Raw genomic sequence first — 21,606 nt, 5'->3', positions numbered from 1 at the left:
ATTCCCACAGAGAGTTCACATGGAGGTGAAGAGGCACAACGCTACGCTGCCTCTTAACTTAACTGCACCATGTCTGAGCTGCACTTCTGTTCACGTTGCCTTGGTGAATGGTCAACACACAGACGTGTCCCCTGGCTTTTTAGCCTCCAGCAGTTTAGCAGCTAATTCAACTGCAGTGATGCTCCACTGGAGAGGTGAACACCTTAATGAGCTTTCATCTGAAGAACAACAGCAGCTTTTATCTGACGGGAGACCAACGCCTGAGCTAAAGGTGTTGCACATGTTTAAGACTTGGATCTGTATTCTGTCTCTCAGTCTTGTTTTGTTAGTTATTCTGTACTTGAGGTTTTATTTTGTGACACACTCTAGCTATTTTGCTCTTGTTTTGATCTGGTAACTGTCCCTTTAAGAGAAGTGGATTTTGAGTTTGTTGACACACACTGCCATCTAGTAGCGTAAAACGGGAGCAGGAAGTGAGTTTGTATCGGCAGAGTATAGCCGAGTCTTCCTAACATGTCGTTCCTGTGTGAAGTCTGCTGTTTTCCTCACCTGTTGCGCTTGAGAAGGTCATAATCTGTAAGTTATGATTACGGACGTGTATTCGTGCTTTCATTTCATGTTATTACAGCCGATACGCTATTCTAATCAGTCAAAGCTACGTGTTATGAGTTAGCCTTTTGGTTGCTATTCAATACAGGATCTGTTGCTAACGTTAAGTACGTGAATTGGTTATTTTGCATATTGCAATAGTTTTGAATGTGAAATGTATATTTTTACACTGGAACTGAATGCTCTTTATTCTGTTTCTGTTGTCACAGTTTTACAAGGAAAATGGTACACCAGTAAAGCTCAGAAGAATGCAAGTGACTCACGAGTGGTTACTGAAGCCATTTATGTTTAACTCGCTGCATAAGCTAAAGCACTCAGTTTAGCCGAGGGCAGAAGAGTAAAAAGATTATCTACGCATCGAGTGCATCGTCGGGGCCGGAGACTTTCCACGCCAGTGAAAGCAGACATGTCTACCCACGGAAACACCCCTCCGCTCTCCCAAATGGAAGTCAGGTCAAAGTGCAGCTCAGCTTCATCACGCCGGTCCACAGCTAGCCTAGCTGCAGCAAAGGCACGAGCCGAGGCTGAAGCCGCCAGCACCAGAGCAGAGTACGCCAAACGCCAAATAGACATGGAGGTCGAAAAGGCACGCATCGAGATGGAGAAGACTCGGTTGGTGGCTACTATGAACGCCCTGAAGCAAGAGGGAGAGGCAAAGGCAGCGCTCGCAGCAGCTAAGGTCTTGGAGGCTGCCTTTCTGGACCAAACAGAGTTTGTGGAGCCGCCAGAGGTTCCTGCTACAATAGACATGGCTGCCAGCCGCACTCAAGAATATGTAAACACTCACTTCCATAACGACACAACTATGGATGAGGACACAAAGCCTGATAAAAAGTGGGACATAAACAACACCAACAACGTCGGGCCAAGCACGCCAGCAGCAATGGCACATGCATGTGAGTACTCCCCCAGCTCTCCATGTATCAGACACCCCAAGCATCCACCATCCCATTCGTTCAGCCATATCAGAGCAGATTACACCCCAGCTCCATCTTCGCGTCAACAAACTGATGTATCAGACCTTGCTGTGCTCCTCTCACGTCGTGACCTCCTGACAGCGGGACTCACAGTGTTTGATAACAGGCCAGAAACCTACATAGCATGGAGATCTATGTTTCGCAACGCTACTGGAGATTTGAACTTGAAATGCTGCGAAGAGCTTGATTTACTTACCAAATGGCTGAGCGGTGAGTCTCTCCAGCATGCCCTGAGAATTAGAGCCGTCCGCGTGAGCAATCCAGAAGCAGGTCTTCAACGTTTATGGCAAAGACTCGACAGAAATTATGGCTCACCAGAAGCCATCGAAGCTTCTCTGTTCAATCGCCTGGAAAGCTTTCCCAAAGCTGCTCATAAAGACAGTCACCTCCTGCAGGAGCTTGCAGATCTTCTCCAAGAGCTCGAAGCAGCAAAAAATGAAGGGTATCTACCAGGCCTCAGCTTTCTCGACACTTCAAGAGGAATAAACCCAATTGTGGAAAAGCTCCCAAGTGGCCTGCAGGAGGCGTGGGTCAGAGAAGGTTCGAGATATAAGAAAGATCATAAAGCTCACTACCCGCCTTTCTCCTATTTTGTACAGTTTGTGAACAACCATGCTGAAATGAGGACAGACCCCAGCTTTATTCTGCAAAACTGCGGCACTGCACACATGAAAACAGAAAGGCTGCTGGTGAGACAAACACGCTTCAAAGTTCCCGTCACAACGAACAAAACACAGGTCGGTGCAACTAACAAAGAACCTCCCTCTCTTGACCCTAATAAACAGTGTCCAGTACACAAGAAGCCACATTCACTCACCAAATGTAGAGGGTTTAGAATGAAGACACTAGATGAGAGGAGGGGCCTACTAAAGGAGCTGTCAATCTGCTACAAGTGTCTCTCATCAACAGAACACAGGGCAAAAAACTGTAGAGCTGTTATTCACTGTGTAGAGTGCAACAGTGATTCACACATTTCCGCCATGCATGCTGGGCCACCCCCGTGGGCAGATGCAGGCCCTGACAACCTACCAGGGGCTCATGGCGGGGAGCCGGATACCCTAAGCCCCACAGTGACCACATCCAGCTGTACTGAGGTGTGTGGACAAGGACTACAGGGGAAGTCTTGTTCAAAAATTTGCCTGGTAAATGTGTACCCCTGCTCAGCCCCCCATGAGAAAAGAAAAGTGTACGCAATCTTAGATGATCAGAGTAACGCGTCATTGGCCCGCTCCACCTTTTTTGATATGTTCAACCTACACAGTGAAGCCCTCCCATACACAATGAAAACATGCTCTGGAACAGTGAACACACTAGGGCGCAGAGCTCACGGCTTTGCCATCGAGGGCATAAACAGAAAAGTGTCAATGTCACTACCCATACTTACAGAATGTAATCAGATCCCAGACAACAGGAGTGAGATACCCACTCCTGAAGCTGCAGCTGCGCATCCTCACCTATCTCATGTAGCCACACAAATACCACCCCTTGATCCATCAGCCGACATCCTTCTCCTGCTGGGCCGAGATGTGATTCAGGCTCACAAGGTTCGCCGCCAGATAAACGGCCCAAACGAAGCACCTTACGCCCAACAGCTCGATCTCGGCTGGGTAATTATCGGAGATGTCTGCCTTTCAGGAGCACACAGACCCACAGTAAATTCCTACAAGACAAACATACTTGACAATGGCCGCCCCAGTTTTCTAGTTCCCTGTGAAAGCAGAATCTACACCAAGGGAAGGTTCACAGAAGACAAGCCTTTTTGTGACAGCACGCAACCCCAAGATGAGCTGAGCAAATACATCTTTGAACAAACAGCAAATGATGACAAACTGGCACTCTCTGCAGAAGATGAGTCGTTTCTGAATGTTATGCACAATGGGTTTGCTAAAGATGATGCAAATAACTGGGTGGCTCCCCTGCCGTTTCGTCATCCACGACAACGCTTACCTAACAACAGAGAGCAGGCTCTCAACCGCCTCATGTCACTACGCAAGACATTAAAGAGAAAGCCAGAGATGAAAGGGCACTACGTGGAGTTTATGAAAAAAACATTCAACAAAGGACATGCAGAAAGGGCTCCTCCGCTCAAACCCCACCAAGAATGTTGGTATCTCCCAAGCTTCGGGATTTACCATCCACAAAAACCAGGTAAAATCAGAATTGTCTTCGATTCAAGTGCTCAGTGTGGAAATGTGTCTCTCAATCAAGTGCTACTTAAAGGCCCAGATCTTAACAACAGTCTTGTAGGTGTGCTTGTCCGTTTCAGAGGCGAACCATATGCGGTGATGGCTGACGTGGAGCAGATGTTTCACAACTTTATGGTCAGGGAAGACCATCGTGATTATCTGCGCTTTTTGTGGTTCCGCGATCACGACCTGGATGGAGAAGTGGACGAGTTTCGAATGACAGTTCATGTGTTTGGAAACTGTCCATCCCCCTCAGTTGCCATTTATGGACTCAAGAGAACTGCTGTGGAGGGAGAGAGGGAGTACGGCAGCGAGGTGAGGGAGTTTATTGAGCGCCATTTTTACGTAGATGATGGGCTAAAGTCGTTCGCCTCTGAGCATGAGGCAATCGACGTCCTGTGCAGAGCACAAAAAATGCTGGCTCAGTCTAACATCCGTCTCCACAAGATCTCGTCTAACAGTCCTGTAGTCACTAGTGCGTTCCCAGGTGAAGATCTAGCTACAGGTCTGCAGGGACTCGAGCTTGGACAGCATGCCCCTCCCATGCAACGCAGCCTCGGACTGGGCTGGAACTTGTCCACAGACCAGTTTTCATTTCAAGTGGAAATAAGTGACAAGCCCTTCACTAAACGTGGCGTACTATCGGTCATCAACAGTTTGTATGACCCACTTGGGTTCGCTGTGCCAGTCAGCATTGAGGGACGCTCCATTTTGAGAGAGATCTCCAAGGATATCAGTGAGTGGGATACTCCGCTACCAAAGGAGAAACAGGACAAGTGGCAACAGTGGAAAGACTCTCTAAAGCACCTAGAACAGCTCAAGGTCTCCCGTATGTATACATCCATCTCACTGTCCAAAGCAAAAAGAAAAGAAATGCATGTTTTTTGTGATGCATCCACAAAGGCAGTCGGGGCAGTTGCCTATCTGAAACTTACAGCTGCTGATGGACACAGGGACGGGGGCTTTCTCATGGGCAAAGCTAGACTGGCTCCGAAACCAGACATTACCATTCCCAGGTTAGAGCTCTGTGCTGCCGTGCTGGCTGTAGAAGTTGCAGACATAGTCCAAGCAGAGCTTGATGCTACATTTGATGAAGTAAACTTCTACACAGACTCCAAAGTAGTGCTGGGCTACATTTTCAACGAAAAGAGACGCTTTTATGTGTATGTACACAACCGTGTGGAACGCATCAGGCGCTCCACTCAGACCCACCAATGGCATTATGTGCCCACACATTTAAACCCAGCCGACCACGCCACACGTGGACTGCCTGCTGACCGTCTTTCCAGCTCTACATGGCTCAGCGGGCCTCCCTTCCTTACTGACTCAGGCCAAGGTAAAATACTGGAAGCGCCCTTTGAGCTCATCAGCCCCGAACAAGACACTGAACTGCGTCCAGAGGTTGTGTCTTGTGCTACCGCCCTGTCAAAAGGAACGCTCGGAGCTGCAAGGTTTGAAAGATTCTCTAGCTGGAGTCGTCTGTTAAAGGCCATCGCCAGGCTACTCCACATAGTCACATCCTTTAAAGCTGCACCCGAGAGCGCATGCCATGGATGGCACAAGTGTGACAAGAACATCACTGAAGAACAACTCCAGCAGGCCAAAGCCATCATCATTCGTGCAGTTCAAAGTGAGGTGTATGCAGATGACATCAGGCACATAGAACGTGGTGAGTCTGTTCCCAAACAAAGCCCACTTAGCAAACTGAATCCAATCATGGACACTAACATGATTCTCCGGGTGGGAGGTCGGCTAACAAAAGCTAAACTCACAGCACATGAAACACACCCCATACTCATCCCCAGTAAACACCACGTAACTCAGCTCATAATCACGCACTTTCATTCTCAAGTACGCCACCAGGGCAGACACTTTTCTGAAGGCGCAATCAGAGCTGCAGGTTTCTGGATAGTGGGTGGGAAAAGAGCCATCAGCAGTGTTATCTTTAACTGCGTTACATGTCGCAGATTAAGAGGCAAACGACAAGAACAGATCATGTCAGATCTGCCAGAGGACAGAATGTGCACAGACCCTCCTTTCACATGTGTAGGCCTTGATGTTTTTGGCCCATGGCCCGTCACAGTCAGAAAAACACGTGGAAGTCAAGCAGAAGCTAAGAGGTGGGCTGTAATCTTCACATGTATGAGTATTCGTGCCATACACATTGAAGTAATAGAGTCAATGGACACTTCGTCGTTTATTAATGCACTGCGACGTTTCTTTGCCATCAGGGGTGCTGCCAAGCTGCTCAGATCAGACTGTGGTACAAATTTTGTGAGCGCTTGCAGAGAACTTCAAATTGACAAGAGGGGCTGTCACAATGACAAAATCAATACCTACCTCGGAGATAGTGGTTGTGAGTGGCATTTTAATCCTCCACATGCCTCCCACATGGCTGGATCATGGGAGCGCATGATCGGCGTCAGTCGGCGGATTCTAGATGCAATGCTGCTACAACATGGAAAGGCCAAGCTCACACATGAGGTGTTAGTGACATTCATGTCGGAAGTCTCTGCTATAGTTAATGCAAGGCCACTCACAACAGTTTCCACTGATTCAGAACACCCTGAGATTCTCACTCCTGCCATGCTGCTCACGCAGAAAGTTGCCATGCCTGTAGTCCCCCCAGGTCACTTTGACGACCGTGACCTGTTTAGAGCACAATGGAGACGTGTACAGTACCTGGCCAATGTCTTCTGGGGACGATGGAAGAGGGAATACCTCAGTGGACTACAACCTCGTCGCAAGTGGAGAACACCCAAACCCAACCTACAAATAGGAGATGTCGTCCTACTTAAAGATGGGCAAGAGAATAGGAACGACTGGCCTCTTGGCGTTGTTGCAAAGACCTTTCCTAGCCAGGATGGAAGAGTGAGGAAGATCCAAGTCAAGATAGTCCGCAACGGCGAACAGAGACTGTACTTGAGACCTATCAGTGAAGTCATCCTGCTGGTAGCGAAGGACCACACCTGAAAGACATGTCCTTTGAAAACAGTGGGTGTGGGTTAGATGTGACATCCTACTGATGTCAGACGGGGAGTATTCTGTCTCTCAGTCTTGTTTTGTTAGTTATTCTGTACTTGAGGTTTTATTTTGTGACACACTCTAGCTATTTTGCTCTTGTTTTGATCTGGTAACTGTCCCTTTAAGAGAAGTGGATTTTGAGTTTGTTGACACACACTGCCATCTAGTAGCGTAAAACGGGAGCAGGAAGTGAGTTTGTATCGGCAGAGTATAGCCGAGTCTTCCTAACATGTCGTTCCTGTGTGAAGTCTGCTGTTTTCCTCACCTGTTGCGCTTGAGAAGGTCATAATCTGTAAGTTATGATTACGGACGTGTATTCGTGCTTTCATTTCATGTTATTACAGCCGATACGCTATTCTAATCAGTCAAAGCTACGTGTTATGAGTTAGCCTTTTGGTTGCTATTCAATACAGGATCTGTTGCTAACGTTAAGTACGTGAATTGGTTATTTTGCATATTGCAATAGTTTTGAATGTGAAATGTATATTTTTACACTGGAACTGAATGCTCTTTATTCTGTTTCTGTTGTCACAGTTTTACAAGGAAAATGGTACACCAGTAAAGCTCAGAAGAATGCAAGTGACTCACGAGTGGTTACTGAAGCCATTTATGTTTAACTCGCTGCATAAGCTAAAGCACTCAGTTTAGCCGAGGGCAGAAGAATCTGTGTAAACCATTGTGCATCAATGTGTTTGTTGTGAGGTTGTTGTGTGATGAGCTGTCTGAGGTGCCGACCCCCCACAGCCCTGGGGCCTCATTTATCAAAGAGGGTGTAAAACTGCTACTAAATATTTGCGTACGGCGAAAAGACGAAAATGGCGTACACCCTAAATATTTACACCTTTTTCAGATCAATCAAACTGTGCGTACGCACAACTCTCCGCAATAAATCACACCGGACCCAAGAATGGTGCACACGTGAACACACCTCTTACTCCACCCCCGGAACGCCTATATACAACTATATATGGTCAGCACGTGCATATTTAATTAGCCATGTGCTCTGTGGAGCGGCAACAAAGTGACAACAAAGTGACAACGTTGACAACGGGCGGAGGGCGGGGGAAAGAAGCGGAACTTCTCCGCTTCTCCGAAAGCAGATACACGGGCAATAAATCAGTCAGAAAAATGATCTTGCATTTTAATAAGCTACAATAAAAACCAAAACCTCCCAAATCTCAACAAACAGGAGCAGAAAGAAGAATAATCTAATGTAATCTGCCCCTTTATCACAGAAAATCTTTTTTTTTTTTTTTACACCTAGATGTTAAAACAATAAGCAGGGTTTCCACGATAGTTACCATTACTTTGAACGGTTACGTTGTCTCACTCTTTATTCTCTCGTCAGCTCCAAACTCACGTGCACCTCGTTAACTCAGGTGACAGATTAATAACAGTCTCAGTAGCTGCAGATCAGTGTGAGCTGCTGCCGGTGTGTTTTTAAACTTGGCGAGTTTGATCCTTGTCGGACGTCACACTAGAGTGTGTAAAAGCAAAAAAGCAAAATCCTCAATCCGCTCTGTTTATCAATTAACATAGAGCCTAGTGTTATTATAGAGCGGGTTGGATTGCCAGCATCAACGGTCCACCACTACCACAATTACTTCAAAGAAATCCTACTGTCTCTTCTAAATGTACTCCGCTCCTCTCTCCCTCTCACACTGCAGTTCTCTGACTCAGCAACGGTGTCGCCAATTCCTCCTGTTCCTCAAAAAAGGCATAAATCACGGTACGCCAGGGTCAAAATGGGTGTAAATGTCCGCACTTTTCCCCGTCAGGTTTTGGCTTGATAGATCCCAAATTTGGCGGAGAAAAGTGCGTACACACAAAACGGGGGAAAAAGGGTGTAAAAAAAGGTGAATCCACAATGATAAATGAGGCCCCTGGTCTTGGTCTGTGAGTGCCTGCCTACCCTGTCCTACAGCCTCAGTGTGGATCAGTAGAATATCAGCCTCATGTCTGCAGCTCAGTATCAACACAACTTTCACATCACATTCATCTGAGCACAGAAATAAAACAGAGTCTGACCTCAGAGTCTCCAGTCTACAGTCTGGACTCTCCAGAAAACCACTCAGATGCTTCACTCCTGAATCCTGCAGCTTGTTGTAGCCCAGGTCCAGGTGTCTCAGGTGGGAGGGGTTGGACTTCAGAGCTGAGACCAGAGAAGAACAGCTGATCTCTGACAACCTGCAGCTCCACAATCTGAATAAAGAATAAAAGAAGAAGATGAAATGATTGATGATTGATCAGATGTGTCCTGATCAATGATCAGTGTGTAAATGAGTAGAGGGACTTTGTCCTTGTGTTGTTGTGGATCATCATCATGTGGCCTTCTACACACATCATCCACATGTCAGCACAGATTCACCAGCTGCTGCTGACCTCAGATCAGTCTGTCAATATACAATCAATATCTGATCAATACCTGTTGGACTAAACACTGACTACAACACACACACACACACACACACACACACACACACACGCAGCTGCAGTGATCAGATCATTGATTATTGATCAGACTGAGTGAAATGAGCTGAAAGTGAAGAGTCATTGTCAGTGTGAGAGAAGAACAAGTGGAAACATGAGACAACAACTATTTCAAACGTCCTTCATTCATGACATCAAAGTCAATGATTCAAGTTCTGAGTGAAGATCAATCAGGTTCAGTTGTGGATCAAAGATCTAAGATCTACAACAGTAACAGTCAGTGAACTGACCTCAGAGTCTCCAGTCTACAGTCTGGACTCTCCAGAAAACCACTCAGATCCTTCACTCCTGAATCCTGCAGGTTGTAGTTCTGACTCAGGTCCAGTTCTCTCAGGTGGGAGGGGTTGGACTTCAGAGCTGAGCCCAGAGAAGAACAGCTGATCTCTGACAAACTGCAGAGCTCCAATCTGAATAAAGAATAAAAGCAGTGAGTTGAGGACAAAGCTCCTTGTTGACAGCGTTCAGTGTCTCATCATCTGTTCAGAGCTGAAGAAGCTTCAGAAAGAACAAGTTTAGAAAATCAAAGTCCAACAGCTGAAGCAACAGGAAGCAGGTTAAACAGTCACATAGAGAGAAAACAGCTCATTAATATTCATGAGAAGCTGCTGCTGCTTCAACACAGACGCAGTGACTCCGCCTCTTCACCTGTCAGCTCCACCTGTGGCTCCATCCAGACAAACTCATGTTGTGCAGCCACATTGATCAGAGATTTACTGAGGCTGAACTCTGTTACCATGACAACTAACGTGTAGAAACACATGTTGAATGAAGCTCAGAGACAGAAAAACCTGAAATCTGCTTATTATGGGATGTTGTCTTTGAACGTGTCACTATAAACATCACAGAGCCTCAGGAAAGAGGTGGAGCCAGCAGCTATTGATTATAGATCAGTTATTGTCTGATACATCACATGTGTTTCTGTAGTGGAGGTGAAACATGAAGAGAAACAGAGACTGGACTAAAAACCAGTGACGTGCAGTCAGGGCTTTGATTTATTCACTTCATCTAAAGTTGGATTCTTTTGGACTTTCAGATAACTTTACTACAAGTTCAATGTGTCAGAATGTGGTGATTTTCATGGTCTAATAAAAGCCAGTAAACAGAGCTAGCTTCTGTCCAGGCAGCAGCTGCACAAACCACTCAGCCATGTGTAACCCAGGTTACAGGCAGGGGACACGTCACATCAGAAGTCCAGTTATCAGTTCATTGGTTAGATCAATAAATTAATGAATTCATATTTTTTGTGACAGATAAATAAACAAATAGAGTTTGATTTAAAATAATCTTACATAAAATAAATAAATAGGATTTATGATTAAATCATAAATATGTCAATAAATAGATAAAAAAGATAAATATACACAAGTTTATTTACATTTGTCTAAAAAGACTGTTTTGTTTATTTCAAGTGTGGCGAATGTGCCTTTCTGAAGTGTAAAAGATTCGGGTGATGTGAGGAGTTCACGTGATGTGAAGTAGAGTAACCAATCAGACGCCGTCAGGGCGTACGTGCAGACGTGTTGTTGTTTTTCTCTCTCTCTCTCTGCCGGGCCACCATCGAGGTGGCTACATGCTAAGCTTCGGCTGCAGATATTACTGTTTTTTGTGAAAGAAAGCCAGATATTCCAAAGTCTGAGTTAACTTTTTATTGTCGGCACAGAGAGCGAAGCCTTTTTTTTGCCGTGGGTTGAAAGTGGACCGTGTGTTGTGTGACGGAGACGGAGGAGAACCGGAACCTGGACAGACGAGCCGTGTATTCTTCCTTGTGCCCGGAGTGTGTGTGTGTATGTGAAGTTTGAGCCTCTGGCCGGGTCTTTTTCTTGTGTATGGATTCCTGGGGTTGAGATCTGCACAAAGACTACTTCTTCTGCTGGGGATTCCTCCCGTTCTGTAAAGGTAGAAGGGACCTCAGTGGTGGGGCGAGCTACCCAAAACAGATGTGATTTATACAGAGACTAAATTTATTGAAAATTGTGGTTGATATCTCATGTGAGTGTTGACTAGGTAAAACTTTATTTTTTTTAAATTATTTAATTTTATGTTATTTCTTTAATCAAAACAGTATAACACACTTAAAACGTACCTGTTGGTTGTATGAATTATTTACCCTGTCACTCAATGCATATTGCTAATACCCCTTTCTCCTATAGCGATCTAGACTTCAGATTTTTCTGGTCCACAAGGTAATTAATGCACTGATAAAATATCTGTATCTCCTAGTTTTAAAAAATCAACAATTAGAGCTGAGGCAGGTTACACATGTGTAGTATTACAGAGCAAAGGCCCAGAGCTGCTCTGCCTCTTCTGTCAGTACGGTGTGTATGTGGCTGTTTGCACATGTGCAGTAAGTTCCCACAGAGAGTTCACATGGAGGTGAAAAGGCACAACGCTACGCTGCCTCTTAACTTAACTGCACCATGTCTGAGCTGCACTTCTGTTCACGTTGCCTTGGTGAATGGTCAACACACAGACGTGTCCCCTGGCTTTTTAGCCTCCAGCAGTTTAGCAGCTAATTCAACTGCAGTGATGCTCCACTGGAGAGGTGAACACCTTAATGAGCTTTCATCTGAAGAACAACAGCAGCTTTTATCTGACGGGAGACCAACGCCTGAGCTAAAGGTGTTGCACATGTTTAAGACTTGGATCTGTGTGAACCATTGTGCATGAATCTGTTTGTTGTGAGGTTGTTGTGTGATGAGCTGTCTGAGGTGCCGACCCCCCACAGCCCTGGTCTTGGTCTGTGAGCGCCTGCCTACCCTGTCCTACAGCCTCAGTGTGGATCAGTAGAATATCAGCCTCATGTCTGCAGCTCAGTATCAACACAACTTTCACATCACATTCATCTGAGCACAGAAATAAAACAGAGTCTGACCTCAGAGTCTCCAGTCTACAGTCTGGACTCTCCAGAAAACCACTCAGACCCTTCACTCCTATATCATGCAGCTCGTTCCAGGTCAGGTTCAGGTGTCTCAGGTGGGAGGGGTTGGACTTCAGAGCTGAGCCCAGAGAAGAACAGCTGATCTCTGACAAACTGCAGTTCCACAATCTGAATAAAGAATAAAAGCAGTGAGTTGAGGACAAAGCTCCTTGTTGACAGCGTTCAGTGTCTCATCATCTGTTCAGAGCTGAAGAAGCTTCAGAAAGAACAAGTTTAGAAAATCAAAGTCCAACAGCTGAAGCAACAGGAAGCAGGTTAAACAGTCACATAGAGAGAAAACAGCTCATTAATATTCATGAGAAGCTGCTGCTGCTTCAACACAGACGCAGTGACTCCATCTCTTCACCTGTCAGCTCCACCTGTGGCTCCATCCAGACAAACTCATGTTGTGCAGCCACATTGATCAGAGATTTACTGACCATGCTCAAGACAACAAACATGTGAGGCTGAACTCTGTTACCATGACAACTAACGTGTAGAAACACATGTTGAATGAAGCTCAGAGACAGAAAAAGCTGAAACACACCTGCTTATTATGGGATGTTGGCTTTGAATGTTTCACTATAAACATCCCAGAGCCTCAGGAAAGAGGTGGAGCCAGCAGCTATTGATTATAGATCAGTTATTGTCTGATACATCACATGTGTTTCTGTAGTGGAGGTGAAACATGAAGAGAAACAGAGACTGGACTAAAAACCAGTGAGGTGCAGTCAGAGCTTTGATTTATTCACTTCATCTAAAGTTGGATTCTTTTGGACTTTCAGATAACTTTACTACAAGTTCAATGTGTCAGAATGTGGTGATTTTCATGGTCTAATAAAAGCCAGTAAACAGAGCTAGCTTCTGTCCAGGCAGCAGCTGCACAAACCACTCAGCCATGTGTAACCCAGGTTACAGGCAGGGGACACGTCACATCAGAAGTCCAGTTATCAGTTAATTGATTAGATCAATAAATTAATGAATTCATATTTTTTTTGACAGATAAATAAACAAATAGAGTTTGATTTAAAATAATCTTACATAAAATAAATAAATAGGATTTATGATAAAATCATAAATATGTCAATAAATAGATAAAAAAGATAAATATACACAAGTTTATTTACATTTGTCTAAAAAGACTGTTTTGTTTATTTCAAGTGTGGCGAATGTGCCTTTCTGAAGTGTAAAAGATTCGGGTGATGTGAGGAGTTCACGTGATGTGAAGTAGAGTAACCAATCAGACGCCGTCAGGGTGTACGTGCAGACGTGTTGTTGTTTTTCTCTCTCTCTCTCTGCCGGGCCACCATCGAGGTGGCTACATGCTAAGCTTCGGCTGCAGATATTACTGTTTTTTGTGAAAGAAAGCCAGATATTCCAAAGTCTGAGTTAACTTTTTATTGTCGGCGCAGAGAGCGAAGCCTTTTCCTTTTGCCGTGGGTTGAAAGTGGACCGTGTGTTGTGTGACGGAGACGGAGGAGAACCGGAACCTGGACAGACGAGCCGTGTATTCTTCCTTGTGCCCGGAGTGTGTGTGTGTATGTGAAGTTTGAGCCTCTGGCCGGGTCTTTTTCTTGTGTATGGATTCCTGGGGTTGAGATCTGCACAAAGACTACTTCTTCTGCTGGGGATTCCTCCCGTTCTGTAAAGTTAGAAGGGACCTCAGTGGTGGGGCGAGCTACCCAAAACAGATGTGATTTATACAGAGACTGAATTTATTGAAAATTGTGGTTGATATCTCATGTGAGTGTTGACACTGTAAAACATTTTTTTTTTAATTATTTAATTGTATGTTATTTTTTTAATCAAAACAGTATAACACACTTAAAACGTACCTGTTGGTTGTATGAATTATTTACCCTGCACTCAATGCATATTGCTAATACCCCTTTCTCCTATAGCGATCTAGACTTCAGATTTTTCTGATCCACAAGGTAATTAATGCACTGATACAATATCTGTATCTCCTAGTTTTAAAAAATCAACAATTAGAGCTGAGGCAGGTTACACATGTGTAGTATTTAGGGCTGTTTTCGACTAAGGATTCTCATAGTCGAATCTGATTCGTCAGATTTTGCCGTAGTCGACTGATCGTCGAACCTTTTTTTTTATTTTTTTTTTTTTAGACAGCAGCAAATTTGCGACTTTTTCCCTTTCAAACAAAACAGCTAAAACACCCAAAAAAATATGGTAGGTGTAAAACAAATACCTTTATTTATTTTCCACACTTTGGATGATTTTTTGTACCCATTGTGACCCAGGGTATGCGTTTATGTTACGTTGCCCTGGACAACGCTCCTTTTGCTCGGACTGTGAGTCATCCCTCATCCCTCAACGTGATGAAGGATAGCGGTGGTCGTGGACACAGAGAAACCGGGTAAAACATGTAGTATCAAAACAAACGGAGGTCAGGGGGCGGAGTTTAGCTCAGTTGGTAGAGCACCCGCCCCATGTGTTGAGGCTATAGTCCTTGCTGCAGGCGGCCCCGGTTCGAGTCCCGCGTCGGACGGCCCTATCCTGCATGTCATTCCCCCCATCTCTGCCTCCCATTTCCTGTCACACTCTCAACTGTCCTATCAAATAAAGGCATGAAAAGCCAAAAAAATATACTTTAAAAAAAAAAAAAAAAACGGAGGTCAGAAGGACTCGACAATCCGTACATTACGTTAATCAATCCTGTAACACACACAGTGTGACCGCGGCACCGGCAGAGAGACAGACAGGCTGCAGAGGGACGAGATTACAGCTGTGACTCCCGACACTTATGGTTCATGACAACTCGGAAGTCGGAAAAAAAACAAGTTCCTCTTCTGAAAAACTCTGACATGTCAAACTTTAGGATGTGTTAGGGACTAATTCATCTGTCTAACCATCAGAACTATTGACACTTGAAACGGTAAACACAGCTGATCCATCGAAAAAAAAAATCACCACTGGAGTTAATTTATTTTCCGTGATTGAAAGCAGGTTCTTGAATGTAACTCGGTCAAAGTCAGATGTATCCTCACAATGTTTTGCTGTTCTGTCAGGTCATGCATGATAAATGCTGACAAAGTTAGACTGTCAGACTTCCTTGATTTTAAACTTTGGCGGCTCTGCCTCTCGTCTTTCTGCAGTGACTTCTGAGTACCGTGACTTTGACGGTCCTACTGCTCACCTCCACTCATTTGAAAAAAAAAAAAAAACCTCCGCTCATTTGATTGTGCAACTGCAGTGGGTGATTTATTAATACGTAGTAAGAAGCTAAGACTACCGTTTAAACACACACATAATTTTGAAGTCTTTATTAACAGAAAGTAGGCAGATTTTGTATCAAAATAGTCTTTTTATAACGAAAAGAGACATTCTATGTAACAATTTATGCTCAGCAGCCGTAGGCACCCCCATATAGTCAGAATGGTAGGGTCTTAGTTAGATTCGACTACGAGGTTCATAGTCGAATCAGACCCCTCCGAATCGAATCGTCGAATAGTCGACTTTTGGAGGTCAGCCCTAGTAGTATTACAGAGCAAAGGCCCAGAGCTGCTCTGCCTCTTCTGTCAGTACGGTGTGTATGTGGCTGTTTGCACATGTGCAGTAAGTTCCCACAAAGAGTTCACATGGAGGTGAAAAGGCACAACGCTACGCTGCCTCTTAACTTAACTGCACCATGTCTGAGCTGCACTTCTGTTCACGTTGCCTTGGTGAATGGTCAACACACAGATGTGTCCCCTGGCTTTTTAGCCTCCAGCAGTTTAGCAGCTAATTCAACTGCAGTGATGCTCCACTGGAGAGGTGAACACCTTAATGAGCTTTCATCTGAAGAACAACAGCAGCTTTTATCTGACGGGAGACCAACGCCTGAGCTACGGTGGCTAACAGTTAGCAAGTTTTAACCTACTCTCTCTCTGACACACACACACACACACACACACACACACACACACACACACACCCCAGGTTGTGTGTCTTCTCTGTTGTAAACCTTGTAATAACAGCTTGTTGTGTACAGTTAACATCCTTGTTGCTCATATTTGAGTGTGGATTGTAGGGAAAAGGTGTTGCACATGTTTAAGACTTGGATCTGTGTGAACCATTGTGCATGAATCTGTTTGTTGTGAGGTTGTTGTGTGATGAGCTGTCTGAGGTGCCGACCCCCCACAGCCCTGGTCTTGGTCTGTGAGCGCCTGCCTACCCTGTCCTACAGCCTCAGTGTGGATCAGTAGAATATCAGCCTCATGTCTGCAGCTCAGTATCAACACAACTTTCACATCACATTCATCTGAGCACAGAAATAAAACAGAGTCTGACCTCAGAGTCTCCAGTCTACAGTCTGGACTCTCCAGAAAACCACTCAGACCCTTCACTCCTGAATCCTGCAGCTCGTTGTAGCTCAGGTCCAGGTGTCTCAGGTGGGAGGGGTTGGACTTCAGAGCTGAGCCCAGAGAAGAACAGCTGATCTCTGACAAACTGCAGCCCCTCAATCTGAATAAAGAATAAAGAATAAAAGAAGAAGATGAAATGATTGATGATTGATCAGATGTGTCCTGATCAATGATCAGTGTGTAAATGAGTAGAGGGACTTTGTCCTTGTGTTGTTGTGGATCATCATCATGTGGCCTTCTACACACATCATCCACATGTCAGCACAGATTCACCAGCTGCTGCTGACCTCAGATCAGTCTGTCAATATACAATCAATATCTGATCAATACCTGTTGGACTAAACACTGACTACAACTCTCTGATTCAGGACTGAACTGGATCAAAGGTTGAAGGTCCAGCCCTGATCCAGGACCACACACACACACACACACACACACACACACACACACACACACACACACACACACACACACACACACACAGTGATCAGATCATTGATTCAGTGTGAGAGAAGAACAAGTGGAAACATGAGACAACAACTATTTCAAACATCCTTCATTCATGACATCAAAGTCAATGATTCAAGTTCTGAGTGAAGATCAATCAGGTTCAGTTGTGGATCAAAGATCTAAGATCTACAACAGTAACAGTCAGTGAACTGACCTCAGAGTCTCCAGTCTACAGTCTGGACTCTCCAGAAAACCGCTCAGATCCTTCACTCCTGAATCCTGCAGCTTGTTTCCACCCAGGTCCAGTTCTCTCAGGTGGGAGGGGTTGGACTTCAGAGCTGAGCCCAGAGAAGAACAGCTGATCTCTGACAAACTGCAGCCCCACAATCTGAATAAAGAATAAAAGCAGTGAGTTGAGGACAAAGCTCCTTGTTGACAGCGTTCAGTGTCTCGTCATCTGTTCACAGCTGAAGAAGCTTCAGGTCCAGAGGCTGTGGACACAGTCACAGTGGCTCAGAAGAAACTGTCCACTGTCTGAAGCTGACCTCTGACCCCTCACTGACAGTGGAGTCATGTTACCAGAGGCTGCTTCACAGACACTGTGGACAGGAAGCAGGGGCGGGGTGGCCACAGGGAGGTTCGGGAGGATTCCCGAACGGCCGGTCTGTTCTGGGCCGAACCGGCCGGTGGTCAGGTTTTTTTTTTTTTTTTTTTTTTTTAATGTAAAACGGGGCCGCGGCCCGCGATTAAACAGGCAGCCTGCCCTTACAGCCCTTGTAGGTGGCAGATTGGAACGCCAGACTGGGTCACTCTAATATCTTGCATTTTAAGGGGGGATACGAGCGGCCCCCCCTCTCAATTTGAGCTGATCCTTGTTCCTATTGACATGTGATTGGCTCAGCCGCTCAGTCAGAAGAACGGCTGTTTTCCTGTTAAAAAAACAAAAAAGGAAGGAAGGAAGAGGGGCAGGATCGCGATGATGAAAAGAAAGAAGCCAGAGAAAGAGATGGGTGGAGCAGAGAAAGTGAGGATGAAAAAGAAAAGAGAGTTGATAGAAGACGCAGCAAAATGCGCGGAATTAACTGATATGTTCCGTCGTGGTGGGACCAAGGTCGGCCAGGCCGGTGATGACGACACGGCCACAGCAGGTTAACAAGCACCGTCTACACCGCGCCATCATCCCAGACAAGATAGTGTTTGTGTTTCAGGACACAGACAGAGCTATCAGTAAAGTTACACAATAAATAAATCATTAATTTGCTTTGTCAATTAAAAATAAAATCCATAGGCTACCAACTGACCATAAAACACTAAAATTCATTGCAATAATAAATAAATAAATAAATAAATAACATTCTGTTTTAAAGATATAATTTAAAATTATAAATATATATATAATATAATACGGCTATATTTCCTGTTATGTTTCTGCATTAGTGTGTGTGTGTGTGTGTGTGTGTGTGTGTGTGTGCGCGCGCGGCACTTTTCTTAAATTGAATTTTAGATTTTGTTTGTGTTCTAACACTGAATTATTTGCAAAAGTACTATAAATGTTATCATTGTTGCTGTTAATGTTAGACACAGATAATGCCAGTCATGAGAGTGAGGAGGAGAGAGGGACAGATGAGGAGGGACAGGAGAAGGAGGAGGAGGAGAAAGAAGAGGAGGGGGAGAAAGAGGATGATTTAACAGGGAGAGGAGAAAGAAGATGAAGAGGAGGAGAAAGAAGAGGGGGAGGAGAAAGAAGAGGAGGAAGAGGAGTAGAAAAAGGAGGATTAAACAGGGAGAGGAGAAAGAAGAGGAGGAGAAGAGGGAGGGAGGGAGAGAGAGAGAGAAAGGAGGAGCAGCAGTTTGTACAGTATATTGAACAGGTATTTTTTCACACACACACACAGTAGTTTTGTTGGTTGAAAATAAAGTATTTGTGTTTAAATTAAATTACGGTTCTACTTGTGCCCTTCGTGCGATCGGATAAAAGGCCTCTCCAAACCAAGCTCCCGGGCTGAATTTCAACCCCAGCCCGCCCCTGACGGAAGTAAACTCCTTTAATGTCATGTGACCATGAGCTGAAGCTTCCTTCCTGTGGAGCCCAGTGTTGATGTTCATGAGCCTCAGTGCACGTCTGCCTTGCCTTGCCTTGCCTTGCCTCAGTGTCTTCACAGTGATATCATCAAACCAACACTGTTCTCTGAGCTACAGGACTTCATCATCATCATCATCAGCTCCCACATAAATCATGTGACTATAGGACCGCTTTCCTCCATCTGCGCTACTGCTACTGCGATTAGGAATATCCTCTCCCAGAGTGATGCTGAGAAACTGGTGCATGCATTTATCACTTCTAGGCTGGACTACTGCAACTCTCTCCTGTCAGGATGTCCAAAAAACTCTCTAAAGAGTCTCCAGGTGGTCCAGAATGCCGCAGCGAGAGTTTTGACAGGAGTTAGGAAGAGAGAGCACATCTCTCCCACCTTAGCTTCTCTCCACTGGCTTCCTGTAGGATTTAGAATAGACTTCAAAATCCTTCTGCTGACTTATAAGGCTCTTAATGATAAAGCTCCATCCTATCTGAAAGAACTAATCATTCCTTACTGTCCTACCAGAGCACTCCGCTCCCAGAATGCAGGTCTGTTAGTGACTCCCAGTATCTCTAAAAACAGACTGGGAGGTAGAGCCTTCAGTTACCGGGCTCCTTTACTGTGGAACCAGCTCTCTCCATGGGTCAGAGAGGCAGACACTCTAACTACATTTAAGTCTAGACTTAAAGCAGAAGTAAGTGATATATTTGTGTTAATATAAGTCTTAAATAGTTATATCTTCAGACAGCAATCACTTACATAGAGTGTTTGGACTGAAACACGGGTCTGTCAGTCACTCTGCTCTGCTCTGAGCCGAAGAGAAAACTTTTCTCGTATCCTACAGTTTTTATCCAATGAGGAGAGAGAACGGCATGCAGGGCTGTGTGTGCAGCCAAGGGATGCCGTGATTATAGGGATGTTCCGATACCACTTTTTCACTTCCGATACGATACCGATATTGCAGCCTTCAATGTCGGCCCGACACCGATATTGATCCGATATTAGGGGTGGTGAAAAAAAAACGATTATTGATATTTTTCAAATTCTAATACAAAGGAGATCCTCCTGTTGCTGACTGACAGGCTGCCGCTGTCATGTTCTTCTATGGGACAGACAGTAGTGAGATTACTTTTGAACTGTAAAATATAAAAAAATAAACCTTATTTACAACTGTTATTGAATTACTGTATGTACTATGTCAAACAAAAGGCAAAATCTTCTTGCTTCAAGGTTTTATTTGTCACTCCAAATTGAAGATTAGCCTAAAACCTGCCCAACAGTAAAAATGTCATACATAAAATAAAAAGAAGAGTAAAGCAATATATTAAGCAGCAATATTTAAGCATCAAAGATGTTTAATCAAACCCACATAGTTTGAAACAACGTTCAAAACACACAGCCAGTGTCACAACTAAGCATAAAGCCTGCTAGCTTAATGCTAACCTATAATGTAAAACGCCATAGACGGGCTAACAGAAATTAGCATCGTTAATTTAATTCTGGCTTTAGCACTGTTGTGAGCAACCACATGTTGTGTGCCCGGTGTGAACGAACCGTAACACGGCACAACATGTGGACCAGCTGGTCTTTGACCACCGACCCCGTCGGTAGTTAATTTGAACTGTACATTTAGAGCAATATAGCGCATTTACCGTTTATTAGCGGGCAAGCCCGACCTGTCCATGCACCCGTGTCTGTGTGTGTGTGTACACGTACGTGTGTGTAGCCTACGTGCCACACAGCCGACTTCACTTCTCCTTGCTACAATCACACACACGCTGTTGTTGTTGTGATCATGTGATCTCTGCATGCTGGAGCCGGCCGCTCTTCTTCTCTGGCAGGCGGCCACCAACATTAAGGTGCATTACGCCACCTACTGTGTTGTAGTGTGAACGAGAGTCACCTATTCATATGGGACAGAAGTGCTGGAGCGGAATAATGGACTGCTTTTATCGGAGCGTTTATAGACCTTTTCAGAGAGAATAAACAAAGACAGGTGTGGCTCGTTAGAAAACGCTCTGGTACACTAAATGGAATGGAGCCTTAATTAGTATCCTTGGTAACACCTGTATTTGTTTATACTCTCTGAAAAGGTCTATATCGGAGATTTTAGATGCAGTCCGATATAATCCGATATTCGTTTTTTTGGCTGATATCGGACATAAATCCGATATCAATATCGGATCAGGACATCCCTAGCCGTGAATGTGGTGACGTAGGGACGAGGACTGTTATGGTGCGTTCAAGGCAGCCTGTAACTCTTGTTTTTCCGACCTGTGAAGTCGTACCAGTTTGATCTGGTACGAGTTCACGGGTCAGAAGTTACGAGTGGTCGTTATAGTGACTTTCACAGGTAAAACAGGTCGGAAAAACACGAGTGTGTTGCCTGGAACACTACAAAGTCGTAAGTTGTGACTTGAAGCTGTAATTTACGGTTTCAAAAGCCTGCCTGGAACGCAGCATTAGCCAAAACGACCGGATCGCTTACTTCTGCTTTAAGACCTTCCTTTA

At 44.8% G+C, this 21,606-nt stretch overlaps 1 protein-coding gene across 1 annotated transcript in view; it reads right to left on the bottom strand.

The window, feature by feature from the left end:
* Window positions 1–21,606, bottom strand: part of LOC146986584 (uncharacterized) — a 387,075-nt gene that overhangs the window by 141,845 nt on the left and 223,624 nt on the right. The window contains exons 14-18 of the mRNA XM_085780291.1: window positions 17,232–17,405; window positions 16,494–16,667; window positions 12,159–12,332; window positions 9,517–9,693; window positions 8,825–8,998 (exon numbers count right to left, since the gene is read on the bottom strand). Coding sequence (XP_085636417.1) covers window positions 8,825–8,998; window positions 9,517–9,693; window positions 12,159–12,332; window positions 16,494–16,667; window positions 17,232–17,405 — 873 coding nt within the window. The remainder of the gene's footprint in view (window positions 1–8,824; window positions 8,999–9,516; window positions 9,694–12,158; window positions 12,333–16,493; window positions 16,668–17,231; window positions 17,406–21,606) is intronic.

This window comes from Trachurus japonicus, chromosome 6 (assembly GCF_045865225.1).
Source record: "Trachurus japonicus isolate A0001 chromosome 6, Traja_1.0".
Lineage (NCBI taxonomy): Eukaryota > Metazoa > Chordata > Actinopteri > Carangiformes > Carangidae > Trachurus > Trachurus japonicus.
The sequence above is the reverse complement of the archived record's forward strand: the minus strand, read 5'-3'. Positions and strand labels throughout refer to the sequence as shown.